The following is a 21755-nucleotide window of genomic DNA, read 5'->3' as shown; positions in this document are numbered from 1 at the left end:
CTGGACCTGATCCCCTCCCCCCTCATCATGCCCTTCTCCTTTTGTGTTATGTCTTTTTAGATTGTAAGCCTGAGGGCAGGGAACCATCTATTATCCCCTCTGTTGTAAGCAGCCCGGATTCCCAGTGATTGGGCGGCATATAAATAAATCCTATTATTATTATTATTATTATTATTATTATTATTATATCTTTATCTTATAGATCCACATCAGAGAAGTAAAATTCCCCTTTTGGGGAGCATTGATTTAACTCCAATTCCTCTTTTCCAAGTACTCGGTTGTCTTATCCAGCCATTGGCTGGCTCCACCTCCAACATTTACTGATAAAAAAAATGGAGTAGTTAAAATCAGAACAAAAGAAGATATAGAACAAGAAGTTTTGTCTGTAGACTGGTTCCATTATTTACAAATAAAAGATTATAAAAAGGTTGTATTAAATATTGGTGTAGAAACCAAATGGAAAGAATTAAATAAAATAATAGTGGAAGGAAAGAAAAAGTTGATTTTAAAAATATATAGCCTACTACTAGATATAAAACTGAAAGAAGAGCGGTTAAAGAAAGCATGCTTAAATGTATGCAAAGTATAAATGAAACAATACCCCTTGAGAAATGGGAAACATCATGAAGAAATAATCAAAAATATACAAAATGTAATAATTTAAGACAAAATTATTACAAAATCTGTTGGGGCGTGTGGAAAGACATGGTGTGTCCACCACAACCACCTGCAGAGTTGAACCACATCGACAGGACACCAAGGAGAAGGAATCTGTGGAGATGTCTACAAAGGTATTCTGGTCAAGAAGGAAACATTCCTTCACCACTGCAAACTGCCTTGAGTTCCCGGCTTGAGAAATAACAACAGAACAAGACTTCACTCTTCACGAGGACTTTAATCTTCATTTGCAATATTTACAAAATATATATACACAGTGTATTGGACAACATTCTCTAATACACACTATTTACACCAACCAACAATAATAACACAACTTCTGAAGCAGCCACAGTAACACCAACCATCTCTCTGTCTCTCAGTGACAATTGAGAACAACAGTTGGCACTTGCATCAACATTCTGATGATGCACTGTTCGAATGCTGACACATATGACTGCCACTAGAGCTGTACAGTCGGCCCTCCTTATATGCGGATTTGCCATCCGTGGATTTGAGCATCCACGGATGGCAAATTGGGAAATTGTCCCCAATGGCGGCGTGCGTGCACGCACGCCGCCATTGGGGACAATTTCCTTCTCCTCCCACCCCTGCCTCGCTTCCCTCCTCCCTTCCCTCCCTGCCTCCCTCCCTTCCCTTCCCCTTACTTACCTTTACTGTTGCGGTGCAGCGGCTTGGCCTCCGCCGCCACCGCTGCGAGGGAAGCCGGGTGGCAGCAGCGGTGGCGGAGGCCAAGCCTCGGCTTCCTCGCCGCCGCCGTGAAAGGGCGCGATGGTGGTGCTGGAGGCCTCTTGGCCCCCAACAGCACCGCCGCTGGGCCTTTCCCATGGCGGACGGTGAGGAAGCAGGGCTGCAGCACCGGAGGCCTTCAAGGCCTCCCGCGCCGGCATCCGGCCTCCGCCGCTGCCAAAGGGCCGGATACCGGTGCTGGAGGTCAAGAGGGCCCCAGCACCGACACCCACCCCTTCCGCGGCACTGAGGAGGCCGGGTGACGGTGCCAGAGGCCTTGAAGGCCTCCCGCGCTGCTGCCCTCCCGCGTCCTCTTCCCCACCTCCGCGCCTTTTTTTTGGAGAGGAGGCGCGGAGGGCAGCAGCGCCAGAGGCCTTCAAGGCCTCCAGCGCCAGCACCCGGCTTCCGCCGCCGCGGAAGGGCCGGGTAGAGGTGTTGGAGGCCAAGAGGCCCCAGCACCAATACCTGGCCCTTCGGCAGCTCTCTTCCATGTCCTCCTTATTTGCCTAGCCCCCGGTACTGGCTAGGCTCTCATCTCTACTTTGTTTCCCAACAACAGATTCTGAGAAAATTCCTCCTCCATAAATCTGAATATTCTTGCGTCAGGCGACAAGCATCCTTTTGAACCATCATCTATTATTTCTAGTAACGCTATATGTCCCATTACTGTTGTCATATCCCAATAAGTTTTAACATCCATATTAGATTAAAACATTAAACATGCTGTATATTACAACCACAATGTCAATCTTATGACAGAATGTGCCAGATTCTGACATTGAGCTACAAATGTACAGAAACTTTATATATGAAACCCACATATAAAGAACTCCTGTTACTTGTAAAAATAAAGGGAATTAGTTGGATTCAGGATGAAGCTTACCATGTCAAGTTTGCCTCTATGTTCAATCAAGATAGAGATGGCAAATGCTGTAAGTGTGCATGCTGCTAAAGAGAAGTATGTGTTCATGATAGCTCTTTGCTGCGCCTCTCCTGGTGCTGCAATTGCAGAGTTAAAACTGGGCCAGAACAACCAAAGGAAAAGAGTACCTGTGGAAATAAATTTTTAAAAATAGAATATCATGGAAAATACCAAAAGGAAAGAGGAACATAGGAAACAATTCTATACCAACGCTATACTTATTTGTCCATTCAGAACACGCTTGCACAACATATGGCCCGCGGGCTGCCAGCAGCCCCTCATACGATTTCTGGTGACTCACAGGAAAGACCCAGGATGAGGAGGAGGCTCCATGTTCCGGCTCCCAGAGTTGGGAGCAATGGACAGAGAGAAAGAGCAGGGAGAAGGAGCAGAGAGAGAGAGAGCTTTTGGCAGGCCTTGGCAGACCTGGTAAGGCTGGAATGGGCTGCAGCTGGGGGGGGGGGGGGAGAAAAGGCCACTGCCACTGCTGCTGCCTTTCCTGCACTTTCTGTGGAGTGGCCAGGCAGCAGGCAGGCCTTGGAGAGGCCTGGGGGACCATGCCTTGCAGAGAGGGAGAGCTCAAGGGGACCTTTTTCTCTCTGCCCAGCAAGGCTTTACTCATGAGTAAAGGCTTGCCTCGAGCTGGGATTCAAGCCCTAGTCTCCATAGTTCACACTGGCTCTAATATGTCATTCTCTTGGCAAGATTTATTTAGAGGCGGTTTGCCATTGCCTTCCCTTGAGGCTGAGAGAGTGTGAGTTGCCCAAGGTCACCCAGTAGGTTTCAAAATCGAGCCCTGGTCTCCAGAGTGGTAGTCTAACACTCAAATCACTACACCATGATGGCTCCTATCCCCGTGTACTATCTATGAAATACAGTCAGCCCTCCTTATCCACAGATATTTTTTTATCCATGGATTCAAGCATCCACAGTTTGAAAATATTCAAAAGTATAAATTCCAAATAGGAAACCTTGATTTTCCATTTTATTTAAGGGACACCATTTTGCTCTGCAATTATATTTAATAGGACTTGAACATCCAAGTATTTTGTTATCCACGAGGATCCTGTAACCAAATCCCAGCAGATAACAAGGTCCCACTGTACTGTAATTGCAGACTTTTTTTGTTGTTCTTGTGTGTCTTCAAGTCCTTTCCAACTTATGGTCAGCCTAAGGCAACCTTATGGGGTCTTCTTGGCAAGTTTCTTCAAAGGGGGGTTGTCATTACCATTCTCTGGCGCTGAGAGTGTGTGATGTGCCCAGGGTCACGTGCTTGGCCACAGATTGTGCCTACCCCAGAATGCATAGAATCATAGAATCATAGAGTTGGAAGAGACCACTAGGGCCATCCAGTCCAACCCCCTGCCATGCAGGAAATCCAATTCAAAGCATCCCTGACAGATGGTCATCCAGCCTCTGTTTAAAGACCTCCAAGGAAGGAGACTCTATCACCCTCCGAGGGAGTGCATTCCACTGTCGAACAGCCCTTACTGTCAGGAAGTTCCTCCTAATGTTCAGGTGGAATCTCTTTTCCTGTAGCTTGCATCCATTGTTCCGGGTCCTGTTCTCTGGAGCAGCAGAGAACAGGCTTGCTCCCTCTTCAATATGACATCCTTTCAAATATTTAAACAGGGCTATCATATCACCTCTTAACCTTCTTTTCTCCAGGCTAAACATCCCCAGCTCCCTAAGTCGTTCCTCATAGGGCATGGTTTCCAGACCCTTCACCATTTTTGTCGCCCTCCTTTGGACACGCTCCAGTTTCTCAATGTCCTTTCTGAATTGTGGTGCCCAGAACAGGACACAATACTCCAGGTGGGGCCTGACCAGAGCAGAATACAGTGGCACTATTACTTCTCTTGATCTAGACACTATACTTCTATTGATGCAGCCTAAAATAGCATTGGCCTTTTTAGCTGCCGCATCACACTGTTCACTCATGTTCAACTTGTGGTCTACTTGGACTCCTAGATCCCTTTCACACGTCGTTTCATTCAGCCAGGTGTCACCCATCCTATATCTGTGCATTTTATTTTTCCGCCCTAAGTGCAATACCTTACATTTCTCTGTGTTGAATTTCATTTTGTTAGCTTTGGCCCAGCTTTCTAGTCTATTCAGGTCATTTTGAATCTTGATCCTGTCCTCTGGGGTATTAGCTATTCCTCCTAATTTGGTGTCATCTGCAAATTTGATAAGTATGCTCCCAATTCTGTCATCCAGGTCATTGATAAAGATGTTGAATAGCACTGGGCCCAGGACAGAGCCCTGTGGGACCCCACTGGTCACTTCTCTCCAGGATGAAAAGGAGCCATTGTTGAGCACCCTTTGGGTTCGGCCGGTCAACCAATTACAGATCCATTTAACAGTTCTTTTGCCTAGCCCACATTTTACAAGCTTGTTTGCAAGAATGTCATGGGAAACCTTGTCAAAGGCCTTACTGAAATCAAGATATACTATATCCACAGCATTCCCTTCATCTACCAAGCTGGTAATTTTATCAAAGAAAGAGATTAGGTTTGTCTGGCATGACTTGTTTCTCTGAAACCCATGTTGACTTTTTGTGATTATGGCATTGCCTTCTAGATGTTCACAGACTCTCTGTTTAATGATCTGCTCCAGAATCTTTCCTGGTATTGATGTCAGACTAACTGGACGATAATTGTTGGGATCCTCTTTTTTCCTCTTTTTGAAGATGGGGACAACGTTTGCCCTCCTCCAGTCAGCTGGGATCTCTCCTGTTCTCCAGGAGTTTTCAAAGATTATTGCCAATGGCTCCGATATTACATTTGCCAGTTCTTTTAATATCCTTGGATGGAGTTCATCTGGTCCCGGAGACTTAAATTCATTTAGATTAATAAGGTGTTCCTCTACTATCTCTTTACTTATTCTGTGCTGAAATTCCCCTATTCTGTCCTCTGCTCCATTATCCTCAGGTTGAGCACCCTTTGCCTTTTCTGAGAAGGCAAAGAAGGTGTTGAGTAATTCTGCCTTTTCTCTGTCTTCTGTTAGCATTTTGCCATCTTCTCCACGCAGTGACCCTACCATTTCCTTCTTCTTCCTTTTGCTGCGGACATATCCAAAAAAGCCCTTTTTATTGTTCTTAACCTCTCTAGCAAGCCTGAGTTCATTCTGCGCTTTAGCTTTTCTGACTTTACCCCTACACATGCCTGCTATTTCTTTGAATTCCTTTTTTGTGATTTCCCCCTTTTTCCATTTCTTATACATGTTCCGTTTCAAACTTAGCTCAGTTGAAAGTTCCTTAGTCATCCATCCTGGTTTCTTGAGACACCTCCCGTTTTTCTTTCTCACTGGAACTGTTTGAAATTGTGCCTTCAGTATCTCTCTTTTGAGAAACTCCCATCCATCCTGAACTCCTTTATCTTTTAGTATTTCTGACCATGGAATCGCCCTCAATACTTCTCTAAGTTTACTGAAATTCGCTCTCCTAAAGTCTAGGTGCGTGTCTGACTATGCCTGGCTTCTCCTTTCCACTGTATTACAAACTCCAGGAGAACATGGTCACTTCCACCTAATGATCCCACCACTTGCACCCCATTAACCAAGTCATCCTTGTTGGTTAGGATCAGATCTAAAATAGCTGACCCCCTTGTTGCCTCTTCCACCTTTTGGACCATAAAATTGTCTTCCAGGCAAGTGAGGAATTTGCTAGACCTTGAGGATTTTGCTGAGTTTGACTTCCAGCAAATATCAGGGTAGTTGAAGTCGCCCATCACTACTACATCTCTCCTTTCTGAGTGTGTGGTCATCTGTTCTAGAAAGGCATCATCCAATTCCTCAGTCTGACTTGGGGGTCTGTAGTAGACTCCCACTGTAACATCCTTGTTGTTTCCCTCCCCTTTGATTCTTATCCAGATGCTCTCCACCTGGCTTCCATGATTGATGTTCAGGATCTCTTCACTGGTGTAAATATCTCTGACATATAGTGCTATTCCTCCTCCTTTCTTGTTTGGCCTATTTCTCTTAAAAAGGTTATACCCCTCTATTTCCACATTCCAATCATGAGACTCATCCCACCAGGTTTCAGTGATGCCTATTATATCATATTTGCTTTGTTGTACTAGGAGTTCGAGTTCATCCTGCTTATTTCCCATGCTCTGTGCATTAGTGTAGAGACATCGCAGACCATGGTTCCCTTTTACTTGCTGCCTGTGCAAGTTTTTTTGCCTCCCACTGTTGGGTCCTTGCACTGTTTGCCTTGTTTCCTCTGTGTCAGTTTGACTATTTTCGCCATCCCTTTCGCCTTCCTTAATATTGTCTCCCTTCCCCTCGGAACTCAGTTTAAAGCTCTCCTGATCAAGTTCTTGAGACTGTTGGCAAAAACATTTCTTCCAACTGGCGTGAGATGCAACCCGTCTGTTGCAAGAAGTCCCTCCTCATGGAACCGCAGCCCATGATCGAAGAATCCAAATCCTTCCATCACCCAATATATTGGCAGTCCTTCCCCCCAACACTTTCTTATTTCCCTCCAACCATCTCATAGTTGGGAGATGGAAATAATTTTTAAAGCAACAGTTAAATCTGGACTATTTTTTTAAAACTAAGGTCCAATGGGGTAATGAAACCAACCCGAGATAGGAAGTCAATTAGGAAAATTTTTAAAAATCAAGGAAAGCTTCCCAACTCCTTTTTTAGTTTATGTGATCAACTGGATTTGGACGATGTCTGTATGTCTGGACTAAGTTAAATGACCAGATGCTGGGATTTACTTTTTTTTCAGATCAATATAACTCAGCATCACGAATAGATATGTTTCTAACAACAATTACACTAATGAGGAAAATTGACAATATGTCTATTCTGCCAAGGACAGAATCTGACCACAAACCAATATACCTTGAACTTAAAAATAAAAGACAATATAACTGGAGATTAAATGACAATATTTTGGAAGATGAGGAATTTGTGATAAATTTGAGGCTACAGCTTAAAAGATTCTTTCAAGGACCCTTCCGGTGAGAGGGAGCTGCGAGGAGGAAGCAAGTTGGGAAGGCTCCCGACTGCAACCTCCGCTGCAACGGTGCTTGTGGGAACGGGGACGCCAACTGCCCGTCCTTGCCTTTCCCCGTTAAGGGAAGGTATTCCTACAGCTTGTTGGGGGCTCTGGAAGACAGAGGGGGAGTGTTTCTCTACCCTCTCTTATCAGAGCCGAAGAGCTGGTGACTCCCGCTGCTGCAGTCGTCTAGTTTTGGCGACGTTTGCAACCCCCTCCCCATTTTACTTGAGCCTTATGGAGAGAGAGCTTGGGAAGAGAACTTACACATAATTGTGGGGCTTTTTGAACCTTATCCCATGAAGAGAGAAGAGTTCTCTTTTTTTGTGTGTGTGGCGCTCACTTCGTGGCTTTAACGGGAGTTTGTCTGGGGAGTAAGAAGAACGGAGTCAGGAGCACCAGGTGTGTTGGAGAGAAACGGAGTGGAGGTGGAGAGTGCGGGGGACGACAAGAGAGGACTGCTGTGTGTTTGAGTGAGGGAAACCGAGTTGCCGAGAGGATGACCGGTTGGACCCTTTGAAAGGAACAGCACGGAGAGAAAGCAAGAGAGGAAAGGAGAAGAGACAAAGAGGAAAAAAAGCTGAAGGAAAGGCTGTTGATCTTTGTGTTTTTGTGCTTCTTGTGCTTCTGGGGGAGAAAGTGAAACCCCTGGTATTAAGAGACTGTATTCAATTTGTGAAATTCCTCTAGACAAAGCCCAGTAAGCATCCAATTAGCTTACAAAATACAGGAGAAAGAGAACTGCTAGTAAGTAAAATTATGATTGCCAGCTGTGTTTATTCCAGATAAGAAGGATACTGGAACTAAGGGAGCTACTCCTGGAGCCAATTAGGAAAGCAATAAAGGAGGTTTATTAGTGCACTCCTAGTAAATGGCTATTTAACTGTTAGCTTTCTCCAGTAGATCCTTGCCTCTACTGTTCTTTTTTCTTGTGCTTTTGTTATTGATATTGCTTGTCAGTAGTAGCCTGACTGTTGATAAAGCCTGGAATTCCTTTTTGATTGAAGACAAACTCTTGGTCATCCTTTTTCGACTGAAGATAGAAGATTGGTCATTTGGATACTTTAAAAGCCTTGCAAGCAGGAACCTACCCAGGCAAGCAGAGTGAGAGGGTTTTTATTACTCTGTGCTACCGGACATTAATACTAAGTGGATAGTGGGCATTTTAAGAACTCTTTGTTTGATATTAATAGCCTGTTTGTTGATAAATCTTGGAATCTCTATTTGGTTGCATATAAAGCTTTGGATACCAGGACATTCTAAAAACATTTGCAAGAGTGAACTATCCAGGTAATTGCAAGTGAAGAGGTTTTTTTTTTTCTTCTTCTCTTGTTTAATGGTCATTAACATTAAACAGATAGTGGACAATTTTGAGAACTCTTTGTTTGATAATAACAACTTAATTGCTGACAAAACTTGGAACTTCTATATCGGCTGGAGAATAAGAAATGGGCATTTGCTTCATTTGTTTTGAACTCTTATCTCTGTTCGCTTAGCTGACTACGTACTGGAAACAATTTATTACTGCAACCTGGGGACCTTGGCATTGGAAACAATTTATTACTGCAACCTGAGGACCTTGGCATTGGAAACAATTTATTATTGCAACCTGGCGACCCTGGCATTGATTAGTGGATATTTTGAAAATATTCATAAGTCCAACTAGGATAAGAGTCATATATTTGATTTAATATTGTGTTAGATTGGTCAACAAAGCGGACTTTTTCATCCTCTTGATTTCAAAGAGTGGTTTTTTTTTTTCTCTCTTCTTCTCTTTCTTTTTCTCTTAAAGGAGCTTCCCAGGGGAGATTAATGGAAACAAGAGAACTTGCACGTAAGAAGGGAAGTACATGAACAAGTGAATTATATTGTGTGCTATTGAACAATGACTGATAAATAATTATGATTTACATGTTAAGTTTATGAACTGTGGTACCTTCAATATCTTTACTGTATTATTGAAATTAACAAAGGAAGGAAAATTGAACATAGGGTTGATACATTGCTAATCAAGGTAATATATTTCAGTAACTTAAAGGTTTTACATAGGAGACTATATATAATCTTGTTTCTTTAGCTGGACTGAAAATGGGAAACGTGGTTTGAAACTTATAATCATTTCTTCTTTCTTGTGGGTACTACATAGGAGACTATATATAATCTTGTTTCTTTAGCTGGACTGAAAATGGGAAACGTGGTTTGAAACATATAATCATTTCTTCTTTCTTGTGGGTACTATAGAAATATTATTACCTTTATTATTTTTTACATAGAAAGAGGAAACTTTGGCGATGGCAAATGCAAAGAAAAACCTGATACAATCTCAGACACCCAGCCAGAGAAGAGGTTCATCAGAGGAAGGGATTAGGACTATTGATCCTAACCTTTTGGTATTAGAGGAGCTAAGGAAGATAAGGGCTGAAATGAAGGAGCTCCGGACAGAATTGAAGGAGGATATTAAAGAATCAAACAGAGAACTAAGGGATGAAATTAAAGAGACAAGGACAGAAATCAGAAAAGACTTTAAGAAAGAACTGGACAATGTCGTTAAGAGAATGGACAAAATGAATTTGGAGATGAACAAAACACAAAACGACGTGGAAAAAATCAAGGAAAGGACTTTAACTTTGGAAGGATCAATGATTGAAATACGCCAAAAACAAGATCATCAACAACGAAAGGAACTATATCAAGATCTAAAATATAGAGATAAATGTGTTAAAGTGAGAGGTATTTCAGAAAGTCCAAATGAAGACCTTTATGACATATTATTACCACCTTTGGCAGACTTTCTGGGCTACTCCTTTGAAAAGATGGAATCTGAATGTGATAAAATCTTTAGGATTAACTCTGTTCAAGCTAGAGAGAAGAACTACCCAAGGGATATAATTTTTTGTTGTACGAGAACGAGAGTTAGAGACTTGATTATTCAAAAGAGTTATGACTCTGTACTCCTGATTGATGGTAAAGAAGCAAAAATCTATAAAGACATCCCACCCTCTATCATGCTGGCAAGACAGAAATACAGAGGACTGATTAACTTGTTAAAATATCTAAATGTAGAATACAGATGGGACAGAGTGGAAGGTGTATCTTTTATTTACAGACAGAAGAGAATCAAAATAGACACATTAGAGAAAGCTAAGGAGATGGAAGTAAAATTAAGAAAAGAAAATAAGGGAAAACAAAATGGATTTCCTAAAGAGACCATTGCAAAGCATAATCGAGTTAAGAATGACAGTATGAATGAGCAGAAAGATGAAGAAGGAAAACATACAGAAGAAGAATTAAACTTAAATGAACCCAACCCGGGAACGATTTGAGAAAATCGATTTTATTCTTACCCTTTTTGTACTCTGTTTCTTTAAGGATAGTGTTGATTTAATAAAGTTTTAACAAGGGGAGGAAGGGGTGGATCACTGTATATGTATATATATATGTATTAAAAGTTACATATATATATATATATACATAGAATAATACTTTCCTGTGGAGAACCAGATACAAAATGGTTAAAGTTATTTCACTGAATGTCAAAGGAATTAACTCTAAATATAAAAGGAATATAGTCTTCCACTATTTGGAGAAGCTAAAAGGAGATGTAATTTGTATCCAGGAAACTAAAATCAAATCCAAAGAAGAGAGATTATTACGAAATCCAAAATTGGGAATTTGTTATAGCTCCTCCACGGATAAGAAGAAAAGGGGAGTGGCGATCTACATAGATAAGAAATGGTCATCGAGAGAAATATTTAGGGACAATAACGGTTCCTATGTAGCGGTAGAGGTGAAGATCTCAAATCTTACCCTTTTGGCATTAGGAATATATGCACCTAATGAAAACAGAGAGGAATTCTTTAAGGACCTACATAAAGTATTATCGGAATATCACTATTGATATTGTTGATGGGTGACTTTAATGCTGTTATCGCCCCAGAATTAGATAGAAAATGTGAAGGACTAAGGAAGATAAAAAAGAACCAGGGTAAACTGCCGAAGTCCTTCTTTCAGTTATACAATGACCATGACATTCAAGATGTATGGCGATATAAATATGACAATTCTAGTAGCTACACTTTTTTTTCTGAAGTGCATGATTCCTTTTCAAGAATTGATATGTTTATGGCATCTAAGGAACTACTACCGCTTATAAGATCAATGGATACGTGTGTAACGACCTTTTCAGATCACAACTTGATATATATGGAGCTTAATGAACCCAAAAAAGACTTTCAATGGAGACTGCCACAAGAATTGCTGAATGACGAGGAAGTGTGTGACAAGGTAAAAGAAGCGTTAATATATTACTTTAAGGAAAATGAGATAGAAGGTGTGAAAAAGAAAAGTATTTGGGATGCCAGCAAAGCCGTGATCAGAGGCAACCTGATCAAACTAAACTCAATTAAGCGAAAAGAACTATCATATAAAAGGATCAAGCTGCAAGAAGAATTGGAACGGAGTGAAAGAGAATGGAAAGAGAAAGGCGATAAGGATTTAAGAATCAAAGTGCAAATTCTAAAACAAGAACTAAAGATCTTAGATGTGGAAGAAATAAAGAAAAAAAATGATATTGATAAGACAAAAAACGTTTGAGCAGGGAAACAAGGCTGGGAAACTACTGGCTACCCAACTAAGGAAACAGAGGGAAAGAAAGATGATTACAAGTATTTTTTCTAATGGCATTAAATATACTGAACAAAAAGCTATCAAAGAACTATTTAAATTTTTTTACCAGAACTTATACAATGACACCAAAGAAAGCCCTGATGTGGAAGAAAGACTACAAAATTTCCTGTCTAACCAAACCTCGTTGTTCCTATCCGATGAGGAAAATATGAAAATAAATCACGAAGTAACTAAAGAAGAAGTAATAAAAGCGATCAGGAAATTGAAAGTCAATAAAGCACTGGGGCCAGATGGCTTTTCAGCCATATACTATAAGAAAATGGAGGAGGTGTTGGTGGGGCCTTTGAAAGACACTATCAATGATATATTAACCAATGGAATACCCGAGACGTGGAAGGAAGCCCTGATTGTTTTAATTCCTAAAAAAATGAATAACAGAGAAGATATGAATAACTACAGACCTATCTCTTTGACCAACACTGACTACAAGATCTACTCGAGTATACTGGCTGACAGAATGAGGGAAGTTTTAGCTAACCATATACATGAGGACCAATGCGGGTTTTTACCCAAACGCCAAGGAAAAGATAATTTGAGAGTTGTACTGAATATAATCGAACATTGTGAGACTAACCCTGATAAAAAAATAGCTATGTTATTGGTTGATCAAGAGAAAGCCTTCGACAAGATTAAATGGAGTTTCCTCAAAGAACTCTTGAAACAAATGAATTTGGGTAATAATTTGTTAACATGGATAAATGCGATATACAAAGAACAAAGGGCGCGATTGTTAATCAATGACGAAAGAACAGAATTTTTTGAGATAAAACGTGGGACAAGACAAGGATGCCCTCTGTCGCCTCTCCTATTTGTTGCTGCATTTGAGGTGTTAATGAATAATATCAGGTCTAATGTTGATATTAAAGGAATTTCTATCAGAAACCATGTCTTTAAAGCAAGGGCATTTGCAGATGATCTTATTTGTTTTGTAGAAGACCCATTATATAACATCTCAGCTTTGAACACCACTATGCAAATATTCTCAGAATTCTCAGGATTAAGAGTAAATCAAGATAAGTCTGAACTGTTAACTAAAAATATGGATATAAGAGAGCAATTGGAATTAAGTTCTATTTCTGGATATAAAGTGGTTAAGAAAGCAAAATATCTAGGAATCTTTCTAACGTCAAGGAACATAGATTTGTTTCAGAATAACTATACCTCCCTATGGAAAGAAACTAAGAAAGATCTGTCTAATTGGTCAAAGCTAAATCTCTCCTTTTGTGGGAGAATTGCGGTATTAAAGATGAATATCCTTCCTAGGTTTTTATATTTGTTTCAGAACTTGCCGGTAATAGCAGAACAAAAACATTTTCTTATTTGGCAGAAAGAGTTATCTAAGTTTCTTTGGGAAGGGAAAAGGGCTAGAATAAGGTGGAAGTTGTTAACTGATGATGTTTGTAAAGGAGGATGTGCGTTACCCAATTTTGAACTGTATTATTATGCTGCTTGTTTGTGTTGGATCGAAAACTGGGTAAGAGTAGATAACGATAGACTGATGACCTTAGAATGTGGAGACTTAAGATTTGGAATTCACGCATACTTATGGTATGATAAAATCAAGGAACACCAGGGTTTCAAACATCATTATTTGAGAAACGCCCTTCTATTTGTGTGGAACAAGATCAAAGCCCTCTTTTACATTAACCTACCACAATGGGTATCTCCACAAGAAGCCTTTTTTAGAAGAACTAAGGACTATAAGAATTCGTGGTTGACATATAAGGATCTGATTTTATGGAGGTCAGATGATGTTATTTCCCTAAAACAAAAAGAAGATATGGCTGTTGGTGGTCGGGATGTTGATTGGTATCTATATTTTCAAATCGCTAATAGATTTAGAGACGATTTGAAATCCAAAGGTTTCAGTAAAGAGAATAATGATTTAGATAAAGTGTTATTGGACAAAGGGAAAAAACATTTATCACAATATTATAGAATTTTGAAGGGAAGGAACTTGGAAAACGAAACCGTTAAACACAACATGATTAAATGGGCACAAGATCTCCAGGAGTCTATTATATTGGATCACTGGGAAAGGTCTTGGAGAGATACAAAAAAGTTTACAATTTGTCAAAACTACAAAGAGAACTACATCAAGTTATTTTATAGATGGTATATGACACCCCAAAAAATCAATAAACTATATAAGACTGCTAGCAGTTTATGTTGGAAATGTGGGAAAGAAGAGGGCTCTTTTTTCCACCTTTGGTGGAAATGTGACATGGCAAAGAAGTTCTGGTTGAATATACATAGTTTAATGTTAAAAATTCTAAGAATAAATATCCCATTGGATCCCCGTATCTTTTTGTTAAATATGGTGTGTATAATAGATAACCCAATGGTGAAGAAGATGTACTCTATTATCTTGTATATGGTAACATTGGCGCGAATTATGTATGCCCAAGTTTGGAAACAGAAAGAGATACCTCAAACAGATGAATGGATGGTTAAACTGAGAGAGGCTAAGGAAATGGATATATTAACAGAAATCACCAAGGGGAATGATATAAAGAAGGTGAATAAAAACTGGGAGTGTGTGGATCTATATCTTAGTTGACATTTGATAACTATAGCTTTGATATTGTTTTTCTTATAATGATTGAGTAGATGTACATACTGAAAAATACTGATTATACTGGAATAAGACAAATGTTAAGGTAATATAATAAGAGATTATTCCCTGTATTTTTCTTTTTAGATGAAAAGGATAATCCTTGGTATAATGAACTAGATGTAATAAGGATGTTAGGTACGAAGAAAAGATAGGATATCCTAGTTCGATGGGATCTGTACAGGCTAAAGAAGCCAAGCTCCATAAGATGTGATGGAAGTATTAAAGAGTGATTATATCTTAGGTTTAGATATTCAGTGTGATGTTTGTCCTCTTTGGTATTGTTGTACGTATGTATTATGTTTATATGTATGTAATATGTATGTTTGTGAAAATAAAATAAAATTAAAAAAATAAAAAAAATAAAAGATTCTTTCAAGACAACAATAAAGCAGAAACAAAAAAGAACATAATATGGGATACTAGTAAAGCTTTTGCTTGGGGTCTCATAATACAATGGGGTGCTTACAAAAAAAGGTAAGAAATGAAATACATAAAAAAATCGAAGAAGAAATACAAATAAAAGAAAAAGAATTAATGCTAGCTCCAACTTCAAATAAGATAAAAATTCAATTGAAAACTTCAAAAACAATTAAAAATGGAACTGACTAGAGAAATTGGAAAGAATCTTAAAATAGTTAAACAAAGAAACTTCGAATATGCTAATAAAAATGGAAAATGGCTAGCTCAAAGGCTAATGGTTTTACATTACAGTAAGATAGATTTTGATTGCACAATTAAAGGAACTTCTTGATGCTAAGAATGGTTTGGCAGTGGAACCAATTGCTTAAAGAAGTGGTTGGGTCTCCTTTGTTAAAGAGGCTGGATAGGTATCTGCTGGGGATGCTTTAGTTGCAGTTCCTGCACTGAGCAAGGGGTTGGACCTAGTGGCCCTTTTACTCCTTCCACCTCAATGAATTTATAAATACTAGGAATGAAAAGAATATTAAAAAAATATTTGAGAACTGGTCAAAAAACAAGTATTTCAAGAAGAATCCTATTCTTTCATCCAGGTTGTTGATAAACATGTTGAATAGCACTGGGCCCACAACAGAACCCTTTGGCACCCCACTGGTCACTTCTCTCCAAGATGAAGAAGAGCCATTACTGAGCACCCTTTGGGTTTGGCCGGTCAATCAAATCCACTTAACAGCTACATTGTCTAGTCCACATTTCAATAGCTTATTTGGGTCTAAGGGTTGTGCTGGAATTGTAGTAATAAAGTCATCCTCATTCATTGCTAGTTGAGTATGACTAGAACCCCCATCAAGATCCCCCTCAACATGAGGGAGCTCATCACTGGATGCTAAATTCACCAGTGGTTCAGCAAAGTCAAGGACTTTGCTGACTTCCTTGACAGTGCTTAATGACATTACCTGGGCTTGATCCCTGCAACATCACCAAAAGTGACATCACCAGGGACTTATAATATCACAAAGGTCTGGGCCCTGAAATCTCTGTACCTGGGATGTCCCTGACTGACTAACAGTTTGTACAGTCCTAAGTATCTCCATAAATAATTGATTCAAAATATTGACAATCAAGAACACACTCAGTATTCCCTTGCTTATGAAAATTCAATTGGTGTGGTGCTATTCCACACAAACAGAACCATAGAAATTGAATTGAAAGCAAAAACAGAATAGAAATCTGAGTACAGAACCTCAGCTTCTTACTCACCAATCATAGCAAATATGTCTGAGTGGTAAGCAGAACCTTCATTTTCATGTCCATTTTTCAGACCAGGGCGGTATATGACTCGAGCTGCAGCAAGACCAAAGTAGGCTCCAAAGGCATGAATAGTCATGGATGCCCCAGTATCAGTAGCCTGAAAAATGCAGAATAAGTTTAAGAGTTCTTGTTCAGCCAATCACTCCAGGGAAGACTTATCCAGGAAAGACTTATCCAGAGAAGACATACTGTCCAACAACAACAATAGCAACAATGACAACAACATCAATCCAATGACAACAACCATACTTGCCATCTTAAAAAGAAAACAATTATTAAAAATTACTCTACATGAGACTCATAAAGATGTTTTTAAAAGTTTCTGTGTATCATGCCATTGCATCCATGTAGGTATACAAAGGTGTATGAAGGCTTGCTCCTTCCCTCTTCCAAGAGCTGATTCCTTAGTGCTTTTGCAGTTAAAAATTAGAGGAGATGGATTTGAGAAAAAAGTGCCCCTTTTTTGCTTCAAGAAACAGGGAGGAAATAGAAAAGGTATTTTTGGAAGAAAGATAAAACTATGGTGAATTAATTTTTGGGACTGGCAACCCAGAGGGTACATTATATTTTCAGCATATACTGTACATAGTATTGGAATAGGGTTGCCACGTGTCCTTTATTGTAAGAGATACTCCTTATATTAGAAAGCTTGTCCCTCACTGGACTGGCAGATATCTCTTATCATAAGGAATATTCCCTATTTCAGGTTTGGAAAGTGATTCCTGTTATATAAACTGAGTTCAGGATTTTCAAAAAGACAGAAAGATGTGCATCTTTTGATCTATGAATGGTAACAATATATTCATTTTACAGCGAAATACACAGCTAAGTCAACTGAAATCCATATTTTCATTTGGCATTTAAGTACAACATAAACATGTTGATAGCTACTTTCTTATTCTTGACCCTGACCCTTATTGCTATTTCGGCAGCATTACAAAGGAATGATAGTTCTGAAGGTGGTTGTTGTATTAGAACAACATGTGTGGATTTGTACTATTCCTGAAAGAAAGCGATCGAGGTTGCATTCTGTTTCAACAAGTGGCCAGCAGATGCCTCTATAAGCTCACTATCAGAGAATGAAAATAATAACCTTCCTCTCTTATGTATTCTTGCCATCTGGAATTCATGGGTGTACAATTGCTGAGTATGAAGCCTGTTGGCTCCATCTAATCTAGTATTCCATTTCCAACAGAGGCAAGTCAATTGCTTCTGGGAAGCATATAAAGAGAGATGAAAATAGCATTTTCCTGCTGTTTGTCTCTATCCTAATGTGCAGTGGCACATTGTTGCTGAACATGGAGACTCTGTTTTGTTATAATTTCTGACATGAGAGGCTTGAATGGATGGAACTATGATGATTCAGAAGGTAGGAGCTTTAGGTGGTAGAGATTTGGCACATGGAAACTGTTGTATCATCTCTACTTCTAGGAAGGGTTACTTGCCACTACAAACAGTTATGCTTGCTGTCTGAGCAAGAAGAAAGTAGGGTTCTAATTCCAAAGTAGATTTGGACAAGGAATAATAATAATAATAATAATAATAATAATAATAATAATAATTTATATTCCACTTTTTCACAGGGAATCAAAGCGGATCACAATAGTAAAATGACACAGCATACAACTGGCCCCATTCACATTTGCCTTTTTTTGCTGGGGAGATCTGGGGAGATTCATTGATGCAATACTGAATCTAACCCTAATAGAAGTTCACATTACGTTTACCCCAATCAAATCTCTCCAGTGTAATTTAATCCTGTCAAGTTCACACTGACCAAAGTATGAATTAACAATAAAACCTCCTTATCGATCGCATTCTAACATTTTCAGGGTTTTTATTTTTGTTCTGTCAATCAAATGATACGCATCTAGGTCACACTGAACCCCCCCCCCCCCATCCTTGGAGGATGGGGAGGGCAAGCCTCTTGGAGGACCCCTTGCCATGAAGCCCCAATGAGGCCTTCTCCTTCAGGGGATTTCCCCACTGCCAGCCTTAGAGGATGGGAAGGGCAAGCCTCTTGGAGGACCCCTTGTCATGAAACCCCCATAAGAGCTTCTCCTTTGGGGGATTCCCTCCTGCCAGCCTCAGAGGATGGGGAGGGCAAGCCTCTCTGAGGAACCCTTGCCATGAAACCCCACTCAGAGCTGGCAACTAAGCACGAGCACTCAAGGTAGACTTGTGGGATAAAATGGATATGTTCCCACCCTCTGTCCATTAATCCCTCCCTTCAGGATGTCCCGAATGGGATCAGCGCAAGTTCACATTTCCCCCCCCCCAAAAGACATGGGGGGAAATTCAAAATCAGAAAACCTGCAAAGAGGAGGGGATTTGCCCTAGGTCCACCCCTATTTGGGTGTGCAAAACCCGGCACCAGTGTGAACTACCCACTTTTCAACCGGTTTGCAAACCGGTTTATAATGCAGAGTGAATGGCCCCAAAGACTGATTCTTAAAGGGTTCTTCCTGCTAGTATACAAATGGATGTTACCTTTTTGAACCACCATTCCTGCAATCTCACAGCCATCACTGTTAGTGGACATGTTGACTGAAGGATTCTGGGAGCTGCAGTCTAAAAATTTATGTTCCCAAACTCTAATGTGCAGCTGGGTTTTGTTTTTTTGTTTTTTTGTTTTGTTTTTGTCACCAATGCAAGCACTTGTACTATTCCTGAGAACAACTAATTTCTCATGGCCAATAGTGAGAAAGCATAGCCAGCTAAGTGAGTGGTACATATTTATTCCTTGATGGAATTGCTCACTGTATATATAATATTACAGACTACTAAAAGCCCAAAGTATTCTGTTTCCCCTTCCATTAAAACCAAAAGCTCAAATCAGCTTCAGGAGGTTGAAACATTAGGATGATCACAAGACTGCCCTTACTATGTTGATATCTTCCACAAGATTTTTCCTTTACATTCCCAACTGTGAGTCTCTCTTATAGAAAAATATCCTGACTATAGTTATAGAATTAAAATTGTAACACAATATTCTAGAAAAAAAGCTTTCCAGCATGGAAATCAAAGTGTTCCATAAGGGCAAGAGTGGTGAGGAAGGAACAAGTGTATGTGAGGGACAAACAGAAGCAAACAAGTTTCTTGTCATCAGAGAAAATTCTTACCCCTAGTATGTTCACAACAAGATGTTCATTGCATGCAAATAAGGTGATTTCCAGAATGGCCATGATCAGCATCTGGACTGGGCTTGTTTTCCCCAGGACAGCTCCAAATGAAATCAGGACGGTGGCTGTGCTGAAGTCTGCATTGATCATACTTTAAAGAGGAGGGGAGAGGAATAAAAATGAAATCAGATTAATAATGAAGTCAAGAATAAACCTGCAAAGCAAAGGAAAGCACATAATGATATTCTGCAGTTAAATTTGAACATTCCTGGCCATGTAAGATGTCTGGTTGACACATTACGTAGAAACTGTATGAAAGTACAACATGCATGTAATCTTGGTCACACTTTTTAAAAACTGCTTAAGCTTGAGGCCATGTTTCTTTTGAAAACAAAGCACCTAAAGAGGCCCTATTTGGCCTTATGGTTACTTTCTCCTCAAAAGAAAAGTGGCCTAATGTGTAAGCACTAGTTTAGCCCAAACACACTGAGTGTCAAGTCAGATGTTATAAGAATTACATAACTGCATTCAGTTTTTCTGTGTTTGTCCTCCACTCCTTCTTCTATATAACATCTAAGACAAACAACATCAGACATCATTATATGATACATCACCCTGCACCTGCCTCTCAGTGTTGACAGCTGCTGTTTTTTATTAGTTCTTACAAGGAAGGAGGGGAGAAAAAGCAGGAGCAGCAGTTCTCCATGTCTTGTAATGTCTAGTCTTATCCTAAAATTCTTTAAAGAAAGAGCAGGAAATATGCAAAATAAATAAACAATAAAGATTGGTCATATGTTTGCTTGCTTAATCTGTAAAAATGGAGTAGTGATGTTTTATGCAATCTTACAAAAGATAAATAATATAAAACGTTATTTTTGTCATGTAGGCAAGATTTGAACACATCATGGTGGAAAACCATAATAAATCTGATTAGAAACAGCTAGTCAAATCTTGTTGAATTTAAAGCAGAAAAAAACTCAAGATCTGAAAATTTCAGTTTCACATAATGTATGGAAACAGAGTTGAGTTAATATAACCTCAAAAATAATGCATGTACAGTCAGGAAGAATATAAGGTGTTTACCATGGAAGATATATTTTTTCTTGGGCAGCAATCTGATGTTGATATTTTAAGAATTGAAGAGTATGGCTCTAAACAGACTAGCACTTTGTGCCAGCCTAGACCTGAAAGTAGGGCTAGATAGTACTGAGTGGTAACACGCACCCAGCCCTACTTTTGCTGCCCGTGTGCCATCATGGCACACACTCGTTTACACGGGGCACGCCATAATGACACATTGGCATCAGAGCACCCAAAAAGCGCTCCCATGATGGCGCCCCTTCCAGGAAGCTGCTTACAGCAGCTTCTTTTTGCTCCCGAGAGGGAGCGGATTGTTGCTGTAGCATGCTGTTGCCACAGCAATGATCCAGGGCAAAAAGGAGCAGTGTCTCCAGCCCCAAAGTTAAAATACAGTTGGCCCTCCATATCCATGGATTTTTTTATCCATGTATTCACACATCCACAGCTTTGAAAATATTTCCAAAAGATATAAATTCCAAAAAAAGCAAAGCATCATATGTCCATTGTATTTAATTGAACATCCACAGATTTTGGTACCCACGGGAGGACTTGGAACCAAATCCCACTGGATAACAAGGGCCCACTGTTCTCTCTCTCTCTCTCTCTTTCTCTCTCTAATCTCTTGTGTGCAGCTAGGATTAATTTAGCAAAAAACTGGAAATAGGCAAATTTTAAAAAGTTATTTTAAACTTTTGGAAAATATTTGGCAAAGAGCTGAAATGACAAAATTGTCAAACAACTAATGAGGTAATGAAGGAATCCAATTAGAAAATAAATACTTGTCAGAATGTTGTCACTATAGACATCAAATTTGTTCAGGTTATTTGTGAACTTTGCTCCTGATTTCAGCGGACTCTCCCCTACGCCCTTTCAGAACTATGCACGGTTGATAATCACTGTGAAATTACTTACATTTACATGATTCTTGCTCTCATGCAATGCTGTACAAATTGTGTGTATGTGTTTTCACGTTGCCTGTCATTTGGGTTGACCCCATGAATTTTCATAGAATCACAGAGTTGGAAGAGACCGCAAGGGCCATTCAGTCCAACCCCCTGAATTTTATAGGGTTTTTTAAGACAAGGAACCCTCAGAGGTAGTTTTGTCAGTTTTTTCCTCTGAAATAGAGCCTCCACGCCTGGTAGGTTTTTTTTTTTTGGGGGGGGGGTCTCCCATACACGT

The 21755-nt window shown here is 39.7% G+C and overlaps 1 protein-coding gene across 2 annotated transcripts in view; it reads right to left on the bottom strand.

Moving 5' to 3' along the window:
- Nucleotides 1–21755, bottom strand: part of LOC149313448 (ammonium transporter Rh type A-like) — a 50729-nt gene that overhangs the window by 19170 nt on the left and 9804 nt on the right. For both annotated transcript variants that reach the window (XR_016280827.1, XM_089519127.1), the window contains exons 3-5: nt 19494–19644; nt 16321–16468; nt 2291–2457 (exon numbers count right to left, since the gene is read on the bottom strand). Coding sequence is in view for 1 of the 2 variants with exons in the window: in XM_089519127.1 (XP_089375253.1) it covers nt 2291–2457; nt 16321–16468; nt 19494–19644 (466 nt within the window). In the remaining variant the exon portion in view is untranslated. The remainder of the gene's footprint in view (nt 1–2290; nt 2458–16320; nt 16469–19493; nt 19645–21755) is intronic.

The sequence above is a fragment of the Sceloporus occidentalis genome, unplaced genomic scaffold, assembly GCF_023333645.1.
Source record: "Sceloporus occidentalis isolate IW3139 unplaced genomic scaffold, rSceOcc1.0.p SCAF_4, whole genome shotgun sequence".
Classification (NCBI taxonomy): Eukaryota; Metazoa; Chordata; class Lepidosauria; order Squamata; family Phrynosomatidae; genus Sceloporus; species Sceloporus occidentalis.
This window is presented reverse-complemented; position numbering and strand designations above follow the sequence as displayed.